At 47.9% G+C, this 22,722-nt stretch overlaps 1 protein-coding gene across 1 annotated transcript in view; it reads right to left on the reverse strand.

Moving 5' to 3' along the window:
• Nucleotides 1-22,722, reverse strand: part of Csmd2 (CUB and Sushi multiple domains 2) — a 633,859-nt gene that overhangs the window by 121,945 nt on the left and 489,192 nt on the right. Inside the window, exons 28-31 of the mRNA XM_029561678.1 lie at nt 19,390-19,592; nt 12,981-13,172; nt 8,183-8,321; nt 4,917-5,104 (exon numbers count right to left, since the gene is read on the reverse strand). Of these exons, the coding sequence (XP_029417538.1) occupies nt 4,917-5,104; nt 8,183-8,321; nt 12,981-13,172; nt 19,390-19,592 (722 nt within the window). The remainder of the gene's footprint in view (nt 1-4,916; nt 5,105-8,182; nt 8,322-12,980; nt 13,173-19,389; nt 19,593-22,722) is intronic.

The following is a 22,722-nucleotide window of genomic DNA, read 5'->3' on the forward strand; positions in this document are numbered from 1 at the left end:
ATATTCTTCTTGCTTCCAAACAAGCATGGAAGTACCAATTAGTCAAAAGAACAGCTTCAGGGTGGAACAGAATAGATTAGAGTATGTGCCCAGACCCTTGGCCAGGTGCCTCATGACAGCTCCTATTAGCATCACTGTCCCTCCTTACAGATAATGAGGCTGATGCTCAGAGAAGGAAGGCAGCTTGATTCAGGCCACAGCATTCATGAGGAGTGGAACCCACCCTGAAAGAGCCTGAGAATATGATCAAGGCTATGGAATCTGATGGCAGACTAGACCCTGCTCAAGGATCCTGGGATAGGGAGACCACAGGGGAAGGCAGAGTCTCTGGGCTTCCCCACATGGACTAACATGACAGAGGCCTGGGGAGATAGTAGATGGGCAGTATTAAGAGTTACGGACTCTAGAAAAGCAGGCACCTAGACAGCTGGGAGTTCTCATCAGGCACCTCCTTTACTCCAACCAATATGTATACTTACCTCAATGCTTTATGAAGGATTGTAATGAAGTGGCAGAGGGTGGATCAATGGGAAAGCCTGTCTTCCCTCTCCTCAGTCTTTGGCTTTCTTTTGGCCTCTTGGCTGGCTCAGCTGGAAGCTGGGAAGTCTTATTCCCTTGACCCCACTAGATACTACCTTGGGCCAATAGCCAAAAGCAGAAAAAGGATTTGGAGGTGTGGTTCTCAGCCTGTGCATTTCAGTAGAGGAGATCTGGGGGACATTGGGCTACAGGCAGGTGGCCATGAACAAGGTGATGGGGGAGCTGAGGTTTCTACTAGTAGCTTATTGTTCAAAGGAGAATAGAATGGCGATGACTTCTAAAGATGAGAGTGACATGTGGGGTGAAAATTTGGAATTCCCACCCAGAAGAACACAGTTGGGACAAGTCAGGGCCAGTTATAGTGGTTGCTGAAGCTTGGCTGGGGTTCAAGGCTATCACCTCATAGTGGCCCCACAAGAAATTTTTGTCTATCTTTTTCCCTGGACAATGGGGTGTGGTCTACCATTGAGTAAAGTGTATGTACTAGAAGTCTGAGGGGCAGGAAAATTAAGGACGAGAACATGCACGAAGAAAAGAATAAGCAAAATGATCAGGATGGCATAGCAGTGGGTCTGGTAGGCAGAGCAATGGAGGCTTCAGGCTGGCTCTAAGTCATGTTTTTACTAGACCATCGGAATGACAGGCTGAGGAGATGACTCAACCGGGAAAGAGCCTGGACTCAAGCCTGAGGACCTGAGCTAAACCCCGGAATCCACGTAAAAAAGCTGGGCATTGTGGTGCACATTTATAATGCCAGCGTTGAAGAGGTGAAGACCGGAGGATCCCTGGGGCTTGCTGGCCAGCCAGTGTGGCCAAGTCAGTGAGCTCTGGGTTCAGTGAGAGACCCTATCTCAAAAAACGAGATGTAGAAAGATTGAGAAAGATGCCAGACATCCACTTATGGCCTCCACACGTACACACATGATGTGCACATGCATCTGCATACACACACACACAGACATGAACATATACACATACACACTTTATTTGTTCTCAGATGGGCTTGTGGAGAATGGAGGGTAGAGATGCTCTGCATGGTCCTCAAAGGAGAGGTGTGATGGCTTGTGTTAATTATCAATTTAGCAGAATGAATCTACAGTCACCTGGGAGATGGGCCTCTGGGCATGCCTGTGGGGGATTATCTTGATTACACTAATTGAGGTAGGAAAAGCTGCCCACTGTGGAATCCTGGACTGTGTAAGTGGAGAAAGGGAACTGATCAGCAGCATATATTTCTCAATCTCTCTCTCTCCTCTTCCTGACTGTGGATGCAATGTGACCAACTGCTGCTTTAGGCTCTTGGCTTGACTTCCCATCCAGGATGGACTGTACCTTCAAATTGTGAGCCCGAATAAACCCTTTCTCCCTTAAATTGCTTCTTGGAGTATTTAATCACAGCAACAGGAACACAAACTAAGACAAGAGAACATCAAAATATCCATTCCCTAGATGGGCTCCTGAGAGAAGAGCGCTGTGGGCAACACGGTCTCCATTCCATGCACCACCTATCTCCTACAGCTGTACATGACAAACGGCAGACAGTGAAAGGGTCCAGCCAGCTGGTAGACAAGAGCTACACAGGGAGCACCGGCTGCTGGCGAACAAACACTCAGCCATGATCGTGGTGATTTGTGAACTTGTAGGTGATATTCCCAGGGGTTGTCACAAATATTTAACTAAGAGACAATTTAGAAGGTGGCTTAGGCCCTGCATTATGTAAGTGGGAAATGCGAGTAAGAAAAAAAATGTAATTTTAGCTGGTAATGTGACCCCATTTATGCACACAGACTGATAAGGCCTTGGTGAACTTAGATGATAGTAACAGTAACTGAACGGACCATCTCTAGAAGAGTGCTGGGTATATTCTTGGCATGAGGTTAATACATCTCTCTTTCTCTCTCTCTCAAATGAATCTTAACCTTCTGCAGCATAATTTTTATTGCCCCTATTTTGTAGATGATGTTCTAGGAGATAATAACTTGCAGAGCTCACAAATCAAGCAAGAAATGGGGCTAGGATTTGGATAATGGGGTTTGGGATAATTAAGGAAGAAGAAAAGGTCAAATAGGGAATAATGGAGTAGAAAAGAGTGGAGCTCTGAACTCACTCTTGACTATTAATAATCTCTGAAGAGCACAGGGTGTTTGATCCTTGCCAGGCATGGTAGCAACGACTCCAGTGCACAGGATCATTGATCTTTGTAGCTTTTCTATGAGGGATTTTCCTACCATCATTTTACAGACCAAGAAGTGGAGGTTTTGAGAGGTTAAATAACTCGCCCAAGGTCACCTGACTGCTAAGCAGCAAACAGGAGATTGAAGTCCACTTAACCGACAGTCTACACTCTTGGCCAGGCCTGGGTAATGGCCCGTTTTGTGAGTTTTTACTGACATGCTGCTATGCCCATTTCTTTAAATTTTGCCTATGGCTGCTTTAGCAGACCTGAGAGGCTGTGACAGGCAAACCTAAGAGTTACTTTTTGTATGTGTGTGTGAGAGAAAGGGTGTGTGTGTGTGTGTGTGTGTTTGTATATGTGTGTTTTACATGTGTGTGGTGTAGGGAAACGTGGGAGGGTGAACATGCATGTGTGCACATACGGAGGTTATCCTTCATGTCCAGAGGAGCACATCTGGTGTCCTGCTCGATCATTCTCCACCTTATTCCCTTGGGACAGAGTCTTTCATTGAACCTGGAGCTAGGGTTGCATCCAGCCAAGCCTCAGCAATCCTCTTGTCTCTGTCCCTCACTGCACTGGAGTCACAGTTGGGTATGTGGCCATGCCTGCGTGTTAGGATCTGAACTCAGGTCCTCATGCTTGTGCTGAAAGGGTTCTTACCCACTGAGCCGTTTCTCCAGCTTGCTGGCTTTTTGTATAATGTGGATGCTAGGGATCCAAACTTGGGTCTTTGTGCTTGCATGGCAAACACTTTACTATCAATCTCTATAGCAAGTGAGTTTGTGACACATGGCCACACAAATCCTTTACATTTTGCTTAAGATTGAGTCTTCCAAGGACAGAATTGAGTAGCTACAACAGGTAAATATTTATTAATTAAAACATTTACTGTCTTTTAAAAACATTTTATTATTTTTATTCGATGTGTATGAGTGTATTGCCTGCATATGTGCAAATGCAACTGCATAGTGCAATGCCCATGGAAGTTAGAAGAGGGCTTCAGATCCTCTGGAACTAGAATTGTGCATGGTTGTTAGCCGTGTGGGGGCTGGGAATTGAACCTGGGTCCTCTACAAGAGCAGTCAGTGCTCTTAATCACTGAGCCATCTCTCCAGCCCCATATTTACTATCTTTAAGACTCCCTCTTTTGATACCTCTATTATCCACCGGCCTAATTCCAAAGTGTGATGAGAGTAAGAGAATGGGAGAGCCAGAAGGATAAGAAGATGTGATCAGGATATATTGGCTGGTGACAAGTCTGCGACAAAATGCCAGTGTCTGAGCACTATGACCCTGGAATTGCGTGAGCTGTCCATATGAACTGCTATGCCCCAAAGGTTATGGATGGAGATTTGGTCTCCAGTGTGGTGACGTTAAGGTTCTATGTGTTTGAGTGTACTGCCTGCATGTGTGCCAGTGCACCTCTGGTGGAGCTTTAAGAGGTAGAGGTGGTTAGGTCGTGGGGGCATTGCCCTCAGAAGGGATTAAGGTAGTTATCATAGAACTTCAGTTATGGTGGGCTGTTATAAAAAGAGCAAGCCTGACTCCTGAATCTCTCCAGCTAGAAAGCTGGAGAGGCTGAACCCTCAGGAGGCCTGACCATGTGATCTCTGATGCATGGGCTCCCTCTTCCCATTATGGTGACCCCATCATGAAGCCCTTAAAAGAGCCCAACTAGAAGGCTTGACCTAACCTTGGACTTTATCTCTTTTAGCCTTAATCTCTTTTCTTGAAAAAGTACCAAGCCTCAGGTATCTGTTAAAAGCAACAGAAGACAGAATAAAACACATGGTCATTGAAGTTTCCCAAGATGGTGAGACGCCCTGGGGTCTAGAGGAAGATTTAGATCCAATATGAACCCTCAGGAGGCAGAGGAATGCTATTAGCGGATGGGTAGGGAGTGAGGCTATGAGACTGAAGTAGGGATAGGAATGATCCTTAGAGGAGGGGAGGAGAGGAGTAGTGATTTGAAAATTGAAATAGGGTACCATAGAGTGCTTTCCCCCTTCTCTCTTGCCCTGGGATGTATGAATGCGCAGGACTAAGCCACCTGGCGGCTCAGAGGAAATACAGGTCCTCAGAAAGGAACCTGCAGGCTTTCTGTGGTCCAGTCCAGTGCCCTCTCTTCTGCACTCTGTTGTCCTGGCCTTTCCAGGCCTGCTCGCCCCACCCTTAGGACTTTCTGGCACTAGGCTCTTACCTGTGTAGTCAATAACGAAGCCAGCATTGCTCACAGATGCATCACTGCGGAAGGCGAGGAAGAGGCTGTTGCTGCTGCTTTCAATGCGGCCAGGGAGCTGGGAGCCATAGAAGCTCCCTATGAGAGGGCTGAGAGAGTCCCGTCCATCGTAGATATGGAGGAAGTCATAGCCAGGCTCCAGGTTGAAGCTGGGGAACAAAAACAGCCCACCCCATCCACTAAGGTCAGGTAGAGGCTTGTGCTAGTGCTTTATGCTCAACCCACTGCCCCATGGGACCCAACTCCTGAAGACTGGCTGGTGAAAGAAGAGGGTTAGGCCCTGGTGACCTCCCAGTCAGGAGAGATGATGCTAAAGTGGGCTTGGGGCAGAGGTGACAGATTCCAGTTAGTGTTCTCAGTGCTGTAGCTAAAGACCTAATGCTCTGCTCACACAGGAGGGAAAGACAGTTGCCAACTCCAGGCACGTAAAGGCAGGGCAGGCAGCTCCAAACCACAGAGGGGCAGGCCAGACAGCTCTGAGCCCAGTCCTCTTACCTGACTAGCACTCCGCCATCATACTAGTATGTACTGACTTTGCTAAGAGGGTAGAGCTGCCCAGGGAGCCATCTGCAGCAGGACAGGCCACCATGAAGGACCTGCCTTCCTTCCTTCATCCCATGCCAACTGTCCAGCTCTCTAGCATCTGCTACTACCAGGGTCCCAGCATCACCTCTCCCAACCCCGTGTCTCTCTTAGCTAGCTCAACCCTGGTGTGGGGCCAAAATTCATTCTTAAAAATTGTCTTTGTTTATCAAATTGAGAATTGGAGTTCCCGAATGTAGTTTAGCCCACTGAAACGGACAGTGGGGGTTTAAGCGTCCGATATTGTGACGTGAGGTCGTCCGCTACAAGAGTGTTAGGCGGCATTCACAGCTGCCCCGGGATGAGCGCAGCACACATGTTGTAGGTCAGACACACCTGGCTAGAGGGAACATGGTGGAAAATGACAAAAACGGTGAAAAGTGGGGCCCAGCAGCCCTCACGCCCTGCTGGGGTCTCGTGAACTCAGCCCAGTTGGAGCTCTGTGTGCTGGATCTGCTCACTCTAAACATGGGCTTGCTCTGTGATGCACACGTCTACTCTCAAGCACGCATCCAACAAAGGCAGTTTATACTAAATTGTGATGGCTAATTTTGATTGCTGACTCGATATGCCTGGGCAGAAGGGACCTCAGCTGAAGAATTTCCTCTATCCGATTGGCCTGAGGCATGTCTGTGGGGCATTTTTCTTGATTACTAACTGATGTAGGAGGGCAAAGCCCAACTATGGGTGGTGCCACCCCTGGGCAGGTGATCCTGGTTACAAGCTGAGCAGAATGCCTTAATTTCCACAGTCCATTTCTGCTGGATGTTTGGAGTGCCTGATTTGACTGTGCAATTTACTCTTTTCCTTAGGCTTGCTATATAACTGATAAATTTACTTATTCAAAACCCAAAATATGGTGATCACAGATCATTCTCCAGACCATATGGAATAGTCAACAGTGTAGAATATAAAGTCTACACAGTGTGCAGGCCCCAAGGAGACACTCAAGCTTTCATGGTGGTCTAGCCTGAGCTTATCCAGGAGAGAAGATGGCCCTCAACAGTGGGACAAGGAAGGAAAAGAAAGTAGCTAGGAGGCAGAAATGGACTTGAGTCCAGAGGGCATGGAAGGGTCCATGGGACTGGGGAAACTACCAGCATTCAGTCTGGCTGGAGCTCTGAACACATAATAGGTAGTGACTTGCTTGGAGAGGTAGGTGTGTGCCTGGTCCTTGGGAGTCAAACTCAAAATTCAGATGGACTTACAGACAAGAGAGAATCATTAAAGGATTTAAAATAAAAGATCTATTTGTTGGTTTTTTTTTTCTTTTTAAATTTCTCATAAGAGAGAGCACCTTGGAAGACTAGATGGGGCAGGGGGTCAAGTAAGGATACTGAGGCATCTTGGTGATGGGAAATGATAAAGGCTCAAGCTAAGCCAGGTGCCCATAGGATGAAGAGGGAGATCCATGGGAAGGTCAGGCATTAGGAAGGACACCTTGATTGCTCCTGAGGGAAGTAGTGGGGTCGGGCAGCGGTTCAGAATGGAGCTGGTATGGAGAAGAAGCAGGTGCTGGTTTTGAATGTGGTTCATCTGATGTGTCCACAGGCACCCTCAGGGATGCCCAGAACTGGGAGGTGAGATCCTACAGCTCTGAAGGCAGACAGGATGTGCAAGAGAGGGGACTATGCCATCTCCCACGGAGGTTGGAGCCAGGACAGATTGAGCTTGTCTGGAAGGGGTGGGGTGAGAAGAGAGGGTTCACAGCAAACCCAGCAGAGGAAGAGGAGTGAGGAGATGTTGATGGGAAGTCACAGAACAGACAGAGAACCAGAGGAGAGAACTTGGGAATGCTCAAGGGGTGGTGCAGGCTAGACAAGGGCAATCCCAAGTTACTTGATGACTGAGAGTTTGCTGGAGTCTCTGTGTATGTGCATGCATACATGTGCAAGCCAGAGGTCTCCTTAAAGGGGTATTCACCTTGTTTTTTGAGACAGAGTCTCTTACTGGCTTAGATATGCCAAGTAGACTCAGGGATTTCCCCATCTCCACCTCCCCAGTGCTGGGATTACAGGCATGTGCCACCATGCCTGGCCTTTAAAATTGTGTGTCCCGGCTATTGAACTCAGGTCCTCATCCGTGAGTAGTGAACACTGTTGATTGAGTCATCTCTCCAGCTCATGGTGGAGTCTTTTATCAGAGGAGTTTCTAATGGGACTATGGGAACAGGAGTCAGGTTCCCGAGGCTGAGAATGTCACTGGAGGAGGGGCAGCAGAGGTGAGCAGGGGCAGCTCTTTCAACACTTGCCAGCGAAGGGAATGTAGGTGAGAGGGCAGGGGTTAGAGAAACATGAGTCTGGTCATGGTCCAGGGAGCAGGATGGATGGAGCCAGCAGGAGAGGGCCATGCAGGAGGGAAGACAAGGAGACGCAGCAAGGGATTCCTTTCTGATTCTCAGTAGACACAGGGGTCCTGAAACGACAGCCGCTTCAGGAACTAGTGCAAGGATTGCCGTCGACATAGTGTCCGGCACAGGGAAGATAGCAAGTGGATGCCCATCCCTCCCCATCTCCATCTCCCTCCTACTTCCCATGGAGCTGTAAACTCTGCCACACACCTGTGCATACTCACCTGGGCACCCAGGTCCTCAACCCCCTAGCTGCTCTGAACCCTTGATCACCCACCCGGGGAAAGGTACATACATGTTAAATACCAGGGCGATGACGTAGTCTGGTGAGACGGTCACTTTCCAGTCACATTCCTTGCCTGGCGGATAGGGCTCTGGGTAGTTTGGTGACAGGATGACTCCTGATGGTCCAGTCAGGTCTCCTCCACAGGGAGCTGAGGAGAAAGGAAGATGGGGTAAGGCTATCTGGTCACTTTAATATGTGTCCTTTTATACCATGTGCATGTCACCTCAATAAATTACTATCATTATTGAGATAAGAGTCTCATGTAGCCCAGATTGACCTCTAGTTCGCCAGTAGCTGAGGATGACCTTAAACTCCTGATCTTCCTGCCTCTGCCTTCCAACTGCTGAAATTATAGGCAATTTTGCCACCCTACCCGGTTTTACACAGTGCTAGAGACTGAACCCAGGGTTTTATGCACGCTAGGCAAGCTCTCTATCAACTAAGGTGTATCTCCAACTCCCAACAGATCAGTTTAAAATAGTATCTGGCTCTTCCTGGCGGTGGTCTTAGGGAAATTATGTAACCTCTCAGGGCCTGCATATTTTCCTTTTATGATAAAAAGAGATGTTGTCTCCCCTTGGGGTCGCTGTAAGGCTTACTGGAGAGGTCTGTTGGCACACTGGACATGGGGCCCATGGTCAAAATGGCATCCTCATTGTCTTTCAGAAAGGTGGCATCCTCCTGCAGCCTCGTGTCCAGAATTTAGGTGAGCCTTGTGGGCATTCACCATGACTTCCATGCCCTGGAGGCCACCAGGAGCATAAAGCACCATCACACTCGCCTGACAAGCACAGGTAGTCTTCTCGGCTGCCCAAGGAGGAATGTGCACCTCATCAGGACTAAGGTGCTGCAATCTTCAATGAGCCCTCAGTGGCCACCCTTCCCTGGACTCACAGGCTTCTCAACAGGTGGGACGATGGGGTGGCAGGGATATCTAGCAAGCTACTTGCCCAGGAGCCTGCTGAAAACTTCCCCAGGTCCTGAGCAGCCCCCTCTGCATTCTGAACAGGGGTGTGGCATGGTACAGGACACTGAATAGTGCAGATGATGGAGCACAGTGGGGTCATGAACTGGGAAAAATGATGGAGATTGGATGGCGGCTCTGACAGGAAGCCAAAGGGCATCACCAAACTTAGCAGTGGAATTAGTGAATGGTGGGAACACAGAGAGCTGGAAGGGGTGGCCAGAAGACCCACGACGAGCAGTGAGGTGGGAGGAAGCCAATGGATGCGGCTGAGAGCCTTGCTTATCCCAGAGCTGAGCTGTTGCTGTTACCCAGTGGAGGCACAGCTGATTTGGTCAGCTCCACTAGGATCTCTACAGAAGGGGACAGTTCCAAGGTCAGACCACAGAGGCGCCAACGTGGTTGAATGTTAGCCTAAAGGGCTCATAAGCAGGGTGTTTTCTCTGTGGAAAAATACACTCTATGGACTATGTTGAGTTTAGAAACATTAAAGGATGTAGGTGCCTGTCACCTCAGATAGAGTGTTCCCTCATTTGTGTCTCACTGACAGTTCAGAGAGCTGGAGGTGAGAGGAAGCGAGGGTGTGAGAGGTGGGAGAGGTGTTGGCATGGACTATACACTAGGAGGAAACTGAGGTTCAGAAAGATGAGGGAACTTGTCCTGTCATTCTAAGACTCAAGTCCTCACTGCCTGGCTGGAGTCCACCTCCTTCCTCCTCCAGAGACGTGTAGGGTGGCCTCTCCACTGTTCGTCATCCTGAGGCAGAACAGTGTTCCCCCCGCCCCGCTGCAGGCCATTAGAAGTACAGGTGTAGAGCTTCCCTAAGTGAGGTTGGGCACCTGTAGGCTGCTCGCCTCTCCCTCTCTCTCTTTTACCAAACTTTTGCCAGAGCACAGGTTGGGGCAGGAGGGCAGGCTGAGTAAGGCCTGTCACCTGGTCAGGACCACAAAACAGGACTGTGACGTCTGGTCACTGAGAGTGGCCTTATCCTGGCCAACTTAGAAACAGAGTCCGATGTCACTAGGAATGTGGAAAGTCTGTGTCCCAAGCATGGTTGTGTGGAGTCTTCCTCAGAGGTCTCCATGATGCTGCCATTCTCAGTCAGGGTTACAGCCTCGACTGCCCGCTGCAGGGGTCTTCCCTGACACACACAGGATGAGTCTGGGTGTTTCTGAAACTACCCTGTTAGTCTTCTAGCCCCCAACGTAACCCCAGGATGTTGAGGTTCCAGGCCTTGGCTCTGACATGGCTTTTGTTCAGATGGTCCCTGACATCAGACGCTTAGGTGTCTGCCTCATAATCAGGACTAAAGAGGGCTCTTCTGTCCTCTGCCAGCTGGGCCCCAAGGCCCTGGAAGGGACCCGTGGGTTGTGTCACCAGAACCATTTGAGGACAGGTGCAGAGCTGAGCTCAGAAAGCAATGATTCCCGGCTAGTATGGGTACCAGCTTCTGGATGGTTAAGAGGTAGATGGGTTGGTTGTACTGAGGAGCATGGGATGTGACAAGAGCATCGGTTTGACAGTTGCACAGTCCTGGGGACAAAATCTGACATTCTGCTCGTTAGCTGTGTGGGTTTGAGCATATTCTCCTCCTCTCTGTGTCACTCGTCTCTCACTTCTAATAATGATGATGGTGGTGATGATGATGATGGTGATGATGATGATGGCTGCTAGAAAACATATAGTGTTGACCTATCAGATAGGTACAACTCTACCTATTTTACAGGTAAAGAAACTAAGGCACAAAGAAGTTAAGTAAATTGTGTAAGCCCACACAGCTTGTTGTGGGGATGTCAGACTTGAACCCAGGAAGTCAGAATCTGGAACCAGAGCACCAAGCCCACTGTGATCATGCAGAGCCCAGTATCTGTCACAAGATGATGCTTGACAAATATTTGTTTCCTTTCTTAGTTTCTTTTCTGTAATGCAGGGCCGTCAAGGCTAGCTAGCCCCGTTCATGGCAGACTGCCAAGGATCTGGAAATGAGGGGCTTGTCACTGGGATTTCCAATCTGTTTGCGAGATGAGGAGGCAAAGACATTTATTCTGTGGCCCAAGGAACACTTCCCGAGGCTGTGTACAGAAGAGCGAGCAATGAAAGCTGAATTAACCTTCCTGGCCCGCTTGGTGCTCAGCTACGGCTTGTCTGCTGCACCCATCACAAACCTTCTCTAGAGAAGGCTGGCGCAGGATTTGCTTTTCTGGAAAATGTATCGCAGGACCCGCAGCCTTGTGGGATGGGGGACTCTGAAAGGGGCATCCGAGGTCTTCTGACACTCCTCAGCCTCAGAAAAACTCCGTTGTCAGTGGAATTCTGGCTCAGGAAGAGGAAGGCAGCCCAAGAATTTGAAACAGGAAACAAAGAGCAGGGCAAGAGGAGGACAGGGAGCTGGTATAGGTTGAGATTAGGCTTTGCCCTGGTGTCCCTCCACAGTGCCATAAGGAGAATGCATTCCCCCTCACAAGTGAGGACACTGAGGCTCAGTGTTGAGGCCATTTCCCCAAGGCCACTGAGTCAGTGAATGGTGGAGCCTCACTCTGCACCTGCATCGGTCTGTGTCCACACGGCCTGTATCCATACTGCCTGCTCACAATATATTGTGAAGGGTCCAGGACCCACATCTCTGCCTCTCGTTCTGTACTTTCACTATGTTCCTGCCTCATGACAGGACAGGATTTGTTTCCTTTCTTAGTTTCTTTTCTGTAATGCAGGACAGGATTTAGTGTCCTGTTTCCAGCACCAGGCCCCAGAGCCAGGACCAGTAAGGCCAGGCCTCAGATGTCTGGATGGCGCTTCCTGTGGAATCAATGTAGAAGGAGGTGCAGGGTGTCTCCAAGGTGGACACAGCTGAGGGGGTCTCAGGAAGTTCCCCCGAATCTATCCCAGCAGGGATAAGGCATGGACAGTGGGAAATCAAGAGTCTCTGCGTTCAGCCTGGCGTGGGCGGAAATCTTGGCTCTGTCGTATCTTAGCTCTGCAATTTGGGACAAGATATCCAAATTTCGCCTATTTCAGTTTCCGTAGCTATAAATGAGGGAGTGGTGCTAAATTCAGAGAGCCTCTGGGAAAAGCTAAATGGGGTTATCTAAGTGAACATCCAGTATGAGCCAGGCACATGTATGGACCCAGTGGCCACAGGTTCCCTTCTCTTCCATGTCTGTCTGCCACCTGCCAGGGACACAGTTGACAGCAGCCCTCACCATTTCACTGGGTGGGGTGTAGAGGGGTGGGAGGACATGTGCAGGTGAGCATCTGGAGGCTGGCTTCTCTCGCTCTGTCCTGGCTGCCTCTCCCTTCAGGTTTCCTCTCTCACCTGACTTTCAGGTAGCTACAGGTCCGGTTCTGCTCTTTCTAAGCTACATGACCTTAGACGCCTATTAGAACCTCTGCTTCTCCATTTGTTGAATGAAGAGGTTTTAACACACAAGACAGATGTCAGGACCCCAAAGCCAGGTACTCAGTAATCCCCTTAAGAAGAGGAAGAGCAAGTGCCTATTCCTTGCTTCTGGAAACTGCTGAGCCTCTGACCCAGGTGACCCATCCAACCCAGACAGAGAGATGGGAGAAAACTGGACAGACCTTCCTGGCTTGGAACTTCTTGAGATCATTTTGGCAAGTGAGTAAATGAAGCATAGGTGTGTGTGTGTGTGTGTGTGTGTGTGTGTGTGTGTGTGTACGTGTGTGTGCGTGTGTGTGTTTAAGGTAAACTAGACTTTCTGCAATTTTCAGCTGTTCCAATTCTCCTGGTCCCAGGCTCAAACGGCAGCAGCTTCTGGCACGGAGGACCCGGGGCCCACAACCCTGAGATCCGAGGATGTAACCCACTATGCAGCTGCTCTGTACCGATGCACGTGGGTGGGCTGGGCTGCCAGAAGAATCTGTTTTCGATCCTCACGCAGCTGATCTCTGCACTTCCCTGCAGTGCATAGCCTGGGTCGCACTGGAACACGGTGGAATCGCCGGCTTCCCAGCTGTCGCCACTTCGGCTCCCATTCTGAGGGACCCCGGGGTCATTGCAGGAAGTTGCTGTGGACACTGAGGCAAGGAAACAGAAGAGGGAGTAGAGTTGTTACTGTCTGACGGTCATGGAGACACCCTGTTTGTCAATGAGGACCATTTCTGCCCTGGCTACTGCCATGGCCACTGTCACCTCCCCACCACTGTCATGAGCTCTGGCAACAGTGCCATCATCCTTCCTGCCACTGCTTCCACACAATGCACAAGGTCACTGCATCCACCAAGACTGCGCTTTCCCTGTGTGAAAACAGTCTCAGACCCTTTAGACCTCCACCACGTTCAGGGAAAAGTCAGATGTTTGTAGCAAGTGGCAGAGCAAAATTCAAAATCAACATAAGTAGCTGAGCTACATTAGGAACTGAGGGGGCTGGAGAGGATGGCTCAGGGGTTAAGAGCACTGATTGCTCTTGCAGAGGACCTGGGTTCAAATCCCAGGACCCACATGGCGGCTAACAACCATAGGTAACTCCAGTTCCAGTGGCGGCCAACAACCGTCCACAATCCCAGTTCTAGTGGACCTAACACCCTCTTCTGACCTCTGAGGGCACTGCACAACACGGGTGTACTTACACACATGCAGGCATAACACTTATACACATAATAAATAAATAATAATAAAAATAATACATTTTAAAAAACTGAAAAAGGGGGCTGGGGAGATGACTTGGAGAAAGAGCTGGCTGTGCAAGCATGGTGATCTTCAGATCTCCAGAAGTGCCTGATAACCCCAGTACTTGTGAAGTAGAGACCAGGGATACTGAGGCAAGCCGACTACCTAGACCAGCCAAATCCATGAGCCTGGATCCTCAGTAAATAAAGCAGAGAGTGACCAAGGAAGACACCAACATCAACCTCTGGCCTCTACACTCACATACATGCATATGCACCCCCACACAGGAACATGCATATGTATATACATACAACACACACACACACACACAGCCTTCAGGAATTAATATGTTTGTGATTTAGTGTCTAAGCAAGTCAATAGGGTACAAGTGTTGGTGGAAGAAAGGAACAGACGAATGAATGAGGGGATCAATGGATGTGGCCTAAGAAATGCAACGCAGTCCAGAGAAGGAGCTCTGAGACAGCCACCACATTCCAGCTGCCTCCCCGGGCCAGAGCCAATAGCTGGCCCTGTCCCCTGAGCATGTCATCACTTAGACACTGAGGTTTATCTGGAGGCTGTGGGGTAAGGAATGTTTGTTTGCTTACAGGGTCATTTTCTTTCTCCCAAAAAATTTTGGAGAAATTTACTTTTACATTGAAACAAAGGAATCCATTCTGGCCCAAAATATGCAATTCACATTGGCTTTTGTATAAACCCATGAAGCCTCAAATGGATTCTGGGCTGGCAGCACATTCCAACCCCCTGGGGAGATGCACCCATTCTATTTTGCCACCAGGTGGACCTCAGTGGAAATGGCTGAGGAATGGCAACCTAGGGACCCTGTCACCAGTGTTATGAGTTATAAGATCTGGGTCTGTGTGGACCTGTTTGCAGTTACAGTATCTGATACCTTTGATTTCATAACATCAAAGGGAGATTTCGATGAACTTCAGCCCATAGTCAAAACTGCCTCTGTGCTTGCTTATGTAAATAAAGTTTTATTGAACACAGGCATGCTCTTTTGTTTACATGGTATCTATAGCTGCTTTCATGCTATGGAGGAAGAGAGTGCATTCTAACTACAGCAACAGCATGGCCCGCAGAGGCTGAAGGACTCGTCTTTGACAGGCTGTGCAACTGACTCCCGCTAATGGCACCCTAACCTTTCCTCTTCCTCTACCTTCTGCCCTCCCTCCGTCCTTCCCTCCCTCCCTCCGTCCTTTCATCCCTCCCTCCCTCCTTTCCTCATTCCCTTCTACTTTTCTTTTTTATGATTTTTGGTTTTATGTGTATGCGTGTATTGCCTGAACGTAGGTAGGTACACCCGTGTCATGCAATGCCCGTGGAGGTCAGAAGAGGGCGTCGGATCCCCTGGAACTGGAGTTAAGGACCGTTGTTACCTGCCATGTGGGTGCTGGGAATTGAACCCAGGTCCTCTGCAAGAGCAGTCAGTGCCCTTAACCACTGAGCCATCTCTGCAGGCCTCCCTTCTATGTTTCCTCCCCTTCCCCACTTCATTGCAGTTCTGAGAATTGAACCCAGGGTCTCATCATACTAGGTGAGCACTCTACCACTGTCTTATTTATTTATTTCACATTTTAGTTTTGAGACAGGATCTCACTACATCAATCAGGCAGTCTTTGAACTTGTCATCTTCCTGCTAAGATTACAGGTTTGTGCTGCCAAGCCCAGCAGGTATCCTACTTTAAACCTCTTTATAGGTTGCATTTTAAAACATCCCCTTTGTTTTAAATCTAGCTTTAACCATTACAACCATCAGTGATGCTCTATCACTGTTTATTTGCAAACGCTTTCAACACAGCAAGCTCAGTTCCCTCTTCCTTCCTCCACACAGGACCTTTGCACCTGCTGCTCCTTCTGCCTGGGAAGATCCTGTGGCAGATCTTCCCATACCAGCTACCATGATATTAGATTTTCAGCTCCATATCTCCTCCTTTACACAGGCCTCCCTGACCCTGTATTTCTGGGCCCATTCCCAACCTTCTCTACCACTTTCATTGCATTATCCTGTTTGTTCTTGTCCCAGCACAATCTGCAGCAATCTTGCTAATTTAGTTGTTTACCTGTTCCTTGTCTATCAGTTGGTTATCTCTGTGGGAACACGGCCTATTTGGCTCCTCACTGTATCCCCAGGGCTCAGCCCCAGCACTCAGCACAAGATAGTGCTCAGTAAATATTTGCTGAATGAATGAATGAATGAATGAATGAACAGATCATGAGTATTTGACACTTACTGAACTTATTTAGAAAGTCAAATAAGAATCATCTTCTGCCTTCCCAATTAAAAACAGACTTAGCTTTCATCCCCGGCTTCACAGAGTGCTGTACACACATGTAAATGATTCCCCGGGAGAGAAATAGCTTGCCGTTCTGGCCACACGACGGAAAGGTTATTTATATGGGAGGCAACAGAGTACAGTGATTAAGCGCTAGGTTTGGGAATCAGACACGTGGGTTTTGATCCAGGCTCTGCAACTTATTAACTATATGACCTTGTATGAGAAACCCCAGGGCCCACATCTGCAATATGCATTAATAATGGTGTCTGTACCGTTGGGTTTTTGTAGAAATTCTAAGAGACAGTCTGGTGGAGGGCTTAGCTGCTGCCACTCTGTAGATGGCTGAGATCACGCTGCCTGCTCACCTCTTTCTGTTCTCATTTTTTCTGTTTAACGCTCCTGGATTTGAGCTGCCTGCCAAAGCCCCGGGGAAAGGCTGGATCCACGTGGTATAGACAGGATGTTAGATGTTACACAGTCATGTTTACTTAATAAAGCCAAGCTTGTGCTAATTGTCCCTGGCATTTCTGCACAATCCCTAGTCAAACACACCCTATCAGTTCACGTGGGGTAAGCCGTTCACTCTCCCTAGAGGAGTTCTGGTATTTGCTAACTGATGACAGCAACAGGAAAGGTGACCTTTTCCGAACCTCAGGTACGCCTAGAACACTGGGGCCATGTTGTCATGGCCTTTCTGGAGCCCAGGCTAGGTAGCTGGGGCCACTTTGCTCACTTTACAAAGTGCTTAGGGCAAGCTTGCCCAAGAAGACCCTGGTGTCACGGAACCCCTCTGGTCATGTTTTTATGACTTCATGTATTTGAACACTTGCTGCATACATACACTCCAAGGGAGCCTGGCAGACCTGGCATGGCCTTCATTCTCTAAGAAGGAGTGCTCAGTATAATACCAGGGAGGTACCACGCCAAGACAGTCAGCAGCACTTGCGTTGGCTGGTGCTGGAGAAACAGAAGCAAAACGCTGGGCGTGCCACAGGCTGCAGCAATTTATTCAGAATGGGGGATTAGGAGGCAATGGCATCCGTGATGAGCCCTGAAGGATGAATTGGACTTCTGCAAGCTTAGCAATGTGTGAGGAACCTCTGTGAGCGAGGCTCAGCTGTAGGAGCGTGCCCAGGGACCGTCCCATGTGACTATACTGAGGACACAGAGAAGGTCAGATGATCCAGGTCTGTGGGGAAACTCACCAGGAGACTCACAGACTTCTTTCTCCTGTTTTGTTTTAACCATATCCATCAGCTTGGGCACAGTCAGAGAAAATACATGTGTGCTTTAATTATTCATGCCGCTTCTTTCCCCAGAGAGTGCCTAAGAGTCTCTTCAAGATTCTCTCCTCTGTATGCTGGGAGCCTTCCATTGCTTATCCCAGCAATTTCCAACATTTGCTCCATAAAATGTTAGTCTCCTGAGACCACCTCAAAAAGAATCATGCATGGTCAGATGCGTTTGGAAAGTGTGACCTTCCAGACATGTTTTGAATTTATTTATGTGTGAGCATACCGAATGTTCTCAGAGGCCCCACGTTACAGATAATCTGCTCAGGTTTGCCTCAAGCAAGCATCTTTCCGACATGATTGGATTCTGCAAGCTTGTTTTTTTCCAGTGCCAATTAATATTCCATGGATCTCTGAGAGTAGATTGGAAATGCCAGGCTTGAAGCCTATACACATGCTATATGGACAAGTTAGTAAGTACAATTGTCCCTTAGAACCCTTGTGGGACTGGTTCCAGGTAGTCTCCCAGCCAAGGACACTCAACTCCATGATGCTTAAGTCCCTTATATGAGAATGCCACAGCATTTGCATATAGCCCATGCAATCATTTTGTGTACTTTAAACCATCTGTAGATGACTTATAACACCTACTGTCATGTACATGCTATGCAAATAGCTATTACACTATATTGATTGGGAATAATTACCAGAAAAAATGTCTGTACCTGTTCAGTACAGGTCCGATTTTTCCCCCTAAAATTTTTGCTCTTGCATTGGCTGAATCTGTGGATGCAGAACTCCCAGATACAGAAGGCCAACTATGTCAAGGAAAGTGTGACCTTCCAAATACTTCTCCAGACCCTAGAGACCGCCCTCCACACATACTGGTAAACGCTCATTTCCACAGAGAAGATTCATGAAAGAGCTAGAAATGGGTTGGACATCCCATTACAGCCTCATGGGTATCAGGGGCTGATCTACCAACTGGGAGAAAATGTGGGGGCAAAGCCACCTGCCCCAGAGTCACCAGGAGCACCCTGCCCCCCACAGTGGGCTGAGGAGATGTTAATGAAGACAGCTGCTGTATAATAAACCTCAGCAGAAACCAAGGCAGAGTCATTTGCCTTGTTCTGGGAGAGGAGCGACAGACAAGACAGTTCAGAAATAATGCCTTCAACTAGAGGCAGATTAGCCAACACGGGGACTTGGATGTCTGAGCATTGCCCATTTTGGTAGCTCCTCGCTATGCTCTTCCACAGTCGGAGAGGGCAATGCATAATTAATTGAATTTAGATTGCTCATGCTTTGCTTCCAGCGCTTTCCAAAACCTGCACTCAGTGAAGGACTAGGGCATGTGGCACATGGCACCAACTCTTTCAGAACGATACCCCACGCCACCGCCCACTGGGCCTTCCTTGCATTCCTCCATGTACTCCAAGGGCCACCCATCACTCCCAGAGCCCACTGTTCTGTTCCTGAGCTGCTCTTTGCACCAACGATGTCCTATCCTCTCCCTTTTTGTTAGGGTTCACAGTGATCCTCTAATGCTCAGCTCAGTGGAACCGTTTCACGGCACTGATGACCATCCCCCCTTAAAGCACTTTCTCTTTCCACGTTTCTCTGTTAGTACCCAAGTATCTCCCAACCTGCCTGCTTTCCCTATGATAGTAACTTCAGCACAGAAATTTTGTGTGAGTGTGCATGGTGCGTGCGCATGTGTAGGCTGGAGATTAATCTGGTGTTATTTCTTAGAAGCTGTCCTCTTTGTGTTATGAGACGGTCTCTCATTGGCTTGGAACTCAGCAAGTAGTCTAGGTTGGCTGGCCAGTGAGCCCCAAGGATCCATCTGTATCTACCTCCCCAGCACTGGGATTGGAAGTGTGTGCTCCCCCACCTGGTGTTTTTACATAGGTTCTGGGGATCAAATGCAGGTCTTCATGCTTCTGTGGCAGGCACTTTACTAAGCTATTTCCTCAGTCCTTCAGCATGGATGAACCACGAACTACAGAAGAGGACAATAAATACCTTTGCATGCATGGAGAGATGGGAGGAAGGGGGGTTGGAGGCGCTGGCAGTGGGTGAGCACCCACCTGCGAACTGAATAGCAAAGCCCTGCTTGCTGGTGAAGAAGTCAGTGCTGAACTGCAGGACGACCGAGTTGAAGGTGCTGTGCAGGTCCTTGGGCAGCATGGGGCCACTCAGTTCCTTGAGCAGGACCCCACTCTCCACAGGCCCGTCCCAGATGCGTAGCACATCATGGACCTCCTCTGTGTCGAACACCAGGAAATGGAGCCTGGATGGAGAGAAGAGGCAAGTGGTCACCCCAGGCTCCAGTGCCTTCTTTCCAGGATCAGGGACTGTCCCAAGCCAAGGGAGACGCGCAGGGATGGGAAGAGGACAGCATCTGAAGCATCCTCCTGTTTCAAACTGGCCAGCTCCACCCACTGGGTGTGGAGTTAGTTCGTGTTGTTTATGAGCTCTGTGTTGGCATGGTCAGACTTCATCCCTCCTCTCAACCAACTCTCACAGCCCCCAGACCATGCTTTTGAGCACTTAGATTGGAAGACATCTGGAGTAGGAGAGGATACGGATGATGACTGGTGAGATGGCTCAGCAGGTAAAGGTGCTTGCTGCCAAGCCTGACCACCTGAGTTCCGTCTCTGGAACCCACATGGTGGGAGAGAATTGATTCCTGAAGGTTGTCTTCTGACCTCTGTACACATGCCATGACATGTATGCCCACACATCACACACACATACACACGCACATATAAATAAATGTATCTATTTAAAAATGTGTTGGTGGAAGCAATTGTGGGGCCTCTCAGAGGCTGGCTGGCCATAGGAGAGCTGGAATGAGCCTCTATTTGGTTTCCCAGAGCAGAACTCTGAAGATATTCGCTACAGACAGACTCTGCTTAGGGAATCCCTGCTAACTAGGGCAGACCAAGAAACGGGCTGTGTGTTTGCGTGTGTGTATGTGTGTGTGCTGTGTGTTTGTATGTGTGTGGTGTATGTGTGAGTGCACTGTGTGTGTGGTGTGTGTGTGTGTGTGGTGTGTGTGTGTGTGGCATGTATGTGTATGGTATGTAGCCTGTATGTAGTGCGTATGTGTACTGTGTGTGGCATGTGTGTATGTGGCATGCATGTGGTATGTGTGTAGTATGCATGTATACTATGTATGTGTGGCATGTGTGTGGTTTGTGTGCTGTGTGTGTAGTGTGTATGTATACTGTGTGTGGTGTGCATGGCACGTGTGTATGTGAGTGTGGCATGTATGTAGTGGTGTGGTGTGTGTACTGCGTATGGGTATGTGTGGCATGCATGCATGTGTGTATGTGTGTGCTGTGTTGGTGTGTGTGACATGTGTATATGCATATTGTGTGTATGGTGTGTGCTGTGTATGTATGTGGTGTGTGTATACTATGTGTATGTGATGTGTATGAGTGTGAGTGTGTGTGTAAGGGAGGGTGGTACACCACACTGAGCTCTCAGAGCAGGAAGTCTAATAGGAACCTCAGTTGCATCCCAAGATGCAAAAAGATTCTAGCAGCTGAGGATACTGTGGGCTACACACCTGCCCCCCCACTCTCTCTCCCCTAATCAATTTATTCTTAACTTTGGAATAATTTGAGACTTACAAGAATGATGCAGAGATGATGTAGAGGATTACTGTAACCTTCTCTCCAGTTCACACCTGTAGCATATTTGTTTTAACTATGAAACTAACGCTGGTACATTACTGTGAATGAACCCCAGATCTCACAAGGGTGGTACTGCTTCCCACTGAAGTCCTTTTAGTCTTCTGTGATCCAAATCACTTATTGCAATCATTTCTTAAAAATATCTCTTTAAATTACAAGAATGAGCCGGGTATGGTGGTGCACGCCTTTAATCCCAGCACTTGGGAGGCAGAGGCAGGAGGATCTTTGTGAGTTCAAGGCCAGTCTGGCCTACATAGGGGAGTTCCAGGTCAGTTAAGCCTTGCATAGTGAGATCTTGTCTTAAAAATTATAAAAATTAGACATACAGATATTTTAAGATCTCTCTTTTTTCATATAATCAACCCAACTCCAGATTTTCACTTAATATTAATACATTTCCTTCCAGACTTTTCTGTGTGTGCATATACATATTGTACTGTTCCCCTCAACATAGGATTATGTTTAACATGGTTTTGGAATCCTTCCTTCTTTCCACCCTCCTTTTTCCTTTTTTTTTCTGAGACAGAGTCTCATGTAGCCCAGGCTGGTCTTGAACTTACTATGTAGCCAAGGATGACCTTGAAGTTCTAATCCTCCTGTCTCCACCTCCAAGTCTTGAGTCTTGAGATTATAGGTGTCCATCACCATACCACCGCACCCAGCTTCATGTGGTGCTGGGGACTGAACCCAGTGCTTCACGTGCATGCTAGGTGAGTGAGCACTTTACCAGCTGAACTTTATTCCAGGCCCTGGTTTTAGATCACGCTCTTTACTAATACTATATTATGGACATCTATACCCATTTTTTTCTTATAGAAATGAACAGTCTATTTCCTCATTTCTCATTAAACTACAAGCAACATGCCCATCTTTGTGGAACTTTGCCTGTTCTGCCAATGTTTCAGATGACTTGTAGAAATAACTTTTGTGGGAGGAGTGGAGGGAAGAGCAGCTTTTTCCTGACAAATGTTGCCAAATTGTCCTGTGATTCTATCAGTCTTAGTTTCCACTAAGCGGCATTAACTTTTGAAATATTTTATTTTATGTGTATAAATGTACTGCTGGCATGTACCTAACTGCATCCATGTCATGCCATGTCCATGGAGGTCAGAAGAGGGCATCAGATCCCCTGGAATTGGAGTTATGGATGGTTATTACCTGTCACATGGGTGCTGGGACCTGAACCCTGGTCCTCTGCAAGAACAGCTAGTGATTGTAACTGTTGAGCCAGCTCTCCAGCCCATTTTTACTATTCTTTGTAAACTACACCTCTTCAACACCATATACTATGGTGCTGAAAATATATTCTGCATTAAAATACTCTCCCATCTGCTAGTCCAAAATGGAACCTCAATGGCATTTTGAATTTAGATAATTTAGTATCTTACACAATGTTGGAAATTTTCTGCACATTTTTGAGGCGTTTCTATCTCTTCATACTTTTCTATCCATCTTAATTAAGGTACTGGTCTTTTAAAATTCTGTTTATATACCAGGAGCTTTATTTGTTATCTTTGTTTATGTTGATTCCTTTTGTGTAATATATATTTCAATGCTAGTATTATCTCCTGGTGTCTGGTACATTTTTCCCTTTAACTCTTGTTTATAGTATCTGTAATTCAAATATATTAATCTTTTTCTTTTATAAAATAATTATTTTTATTTTATGTATATTAGTGTATTGCCTGCATGTATATAATTACACCTGTGTCGTGCAAT

The sequence above is a fragment of the Nannospalax galili genome, unplaced genomic scaffold (assembly GCF_000622305.1).
Source record: "Nannospalax galili isolate Female #2095 unplaced genomic scaffold, S.galili_v1.0 scaffold473, whole genome shotgun sequence".
Classification (NCBI taxonomy): domain Eukaryota; kingdom Metazoa; phylum Chordata; class Mammalia; order Rodentia; family Spalacidae; genus Nannospalax; species Nannospalax galili.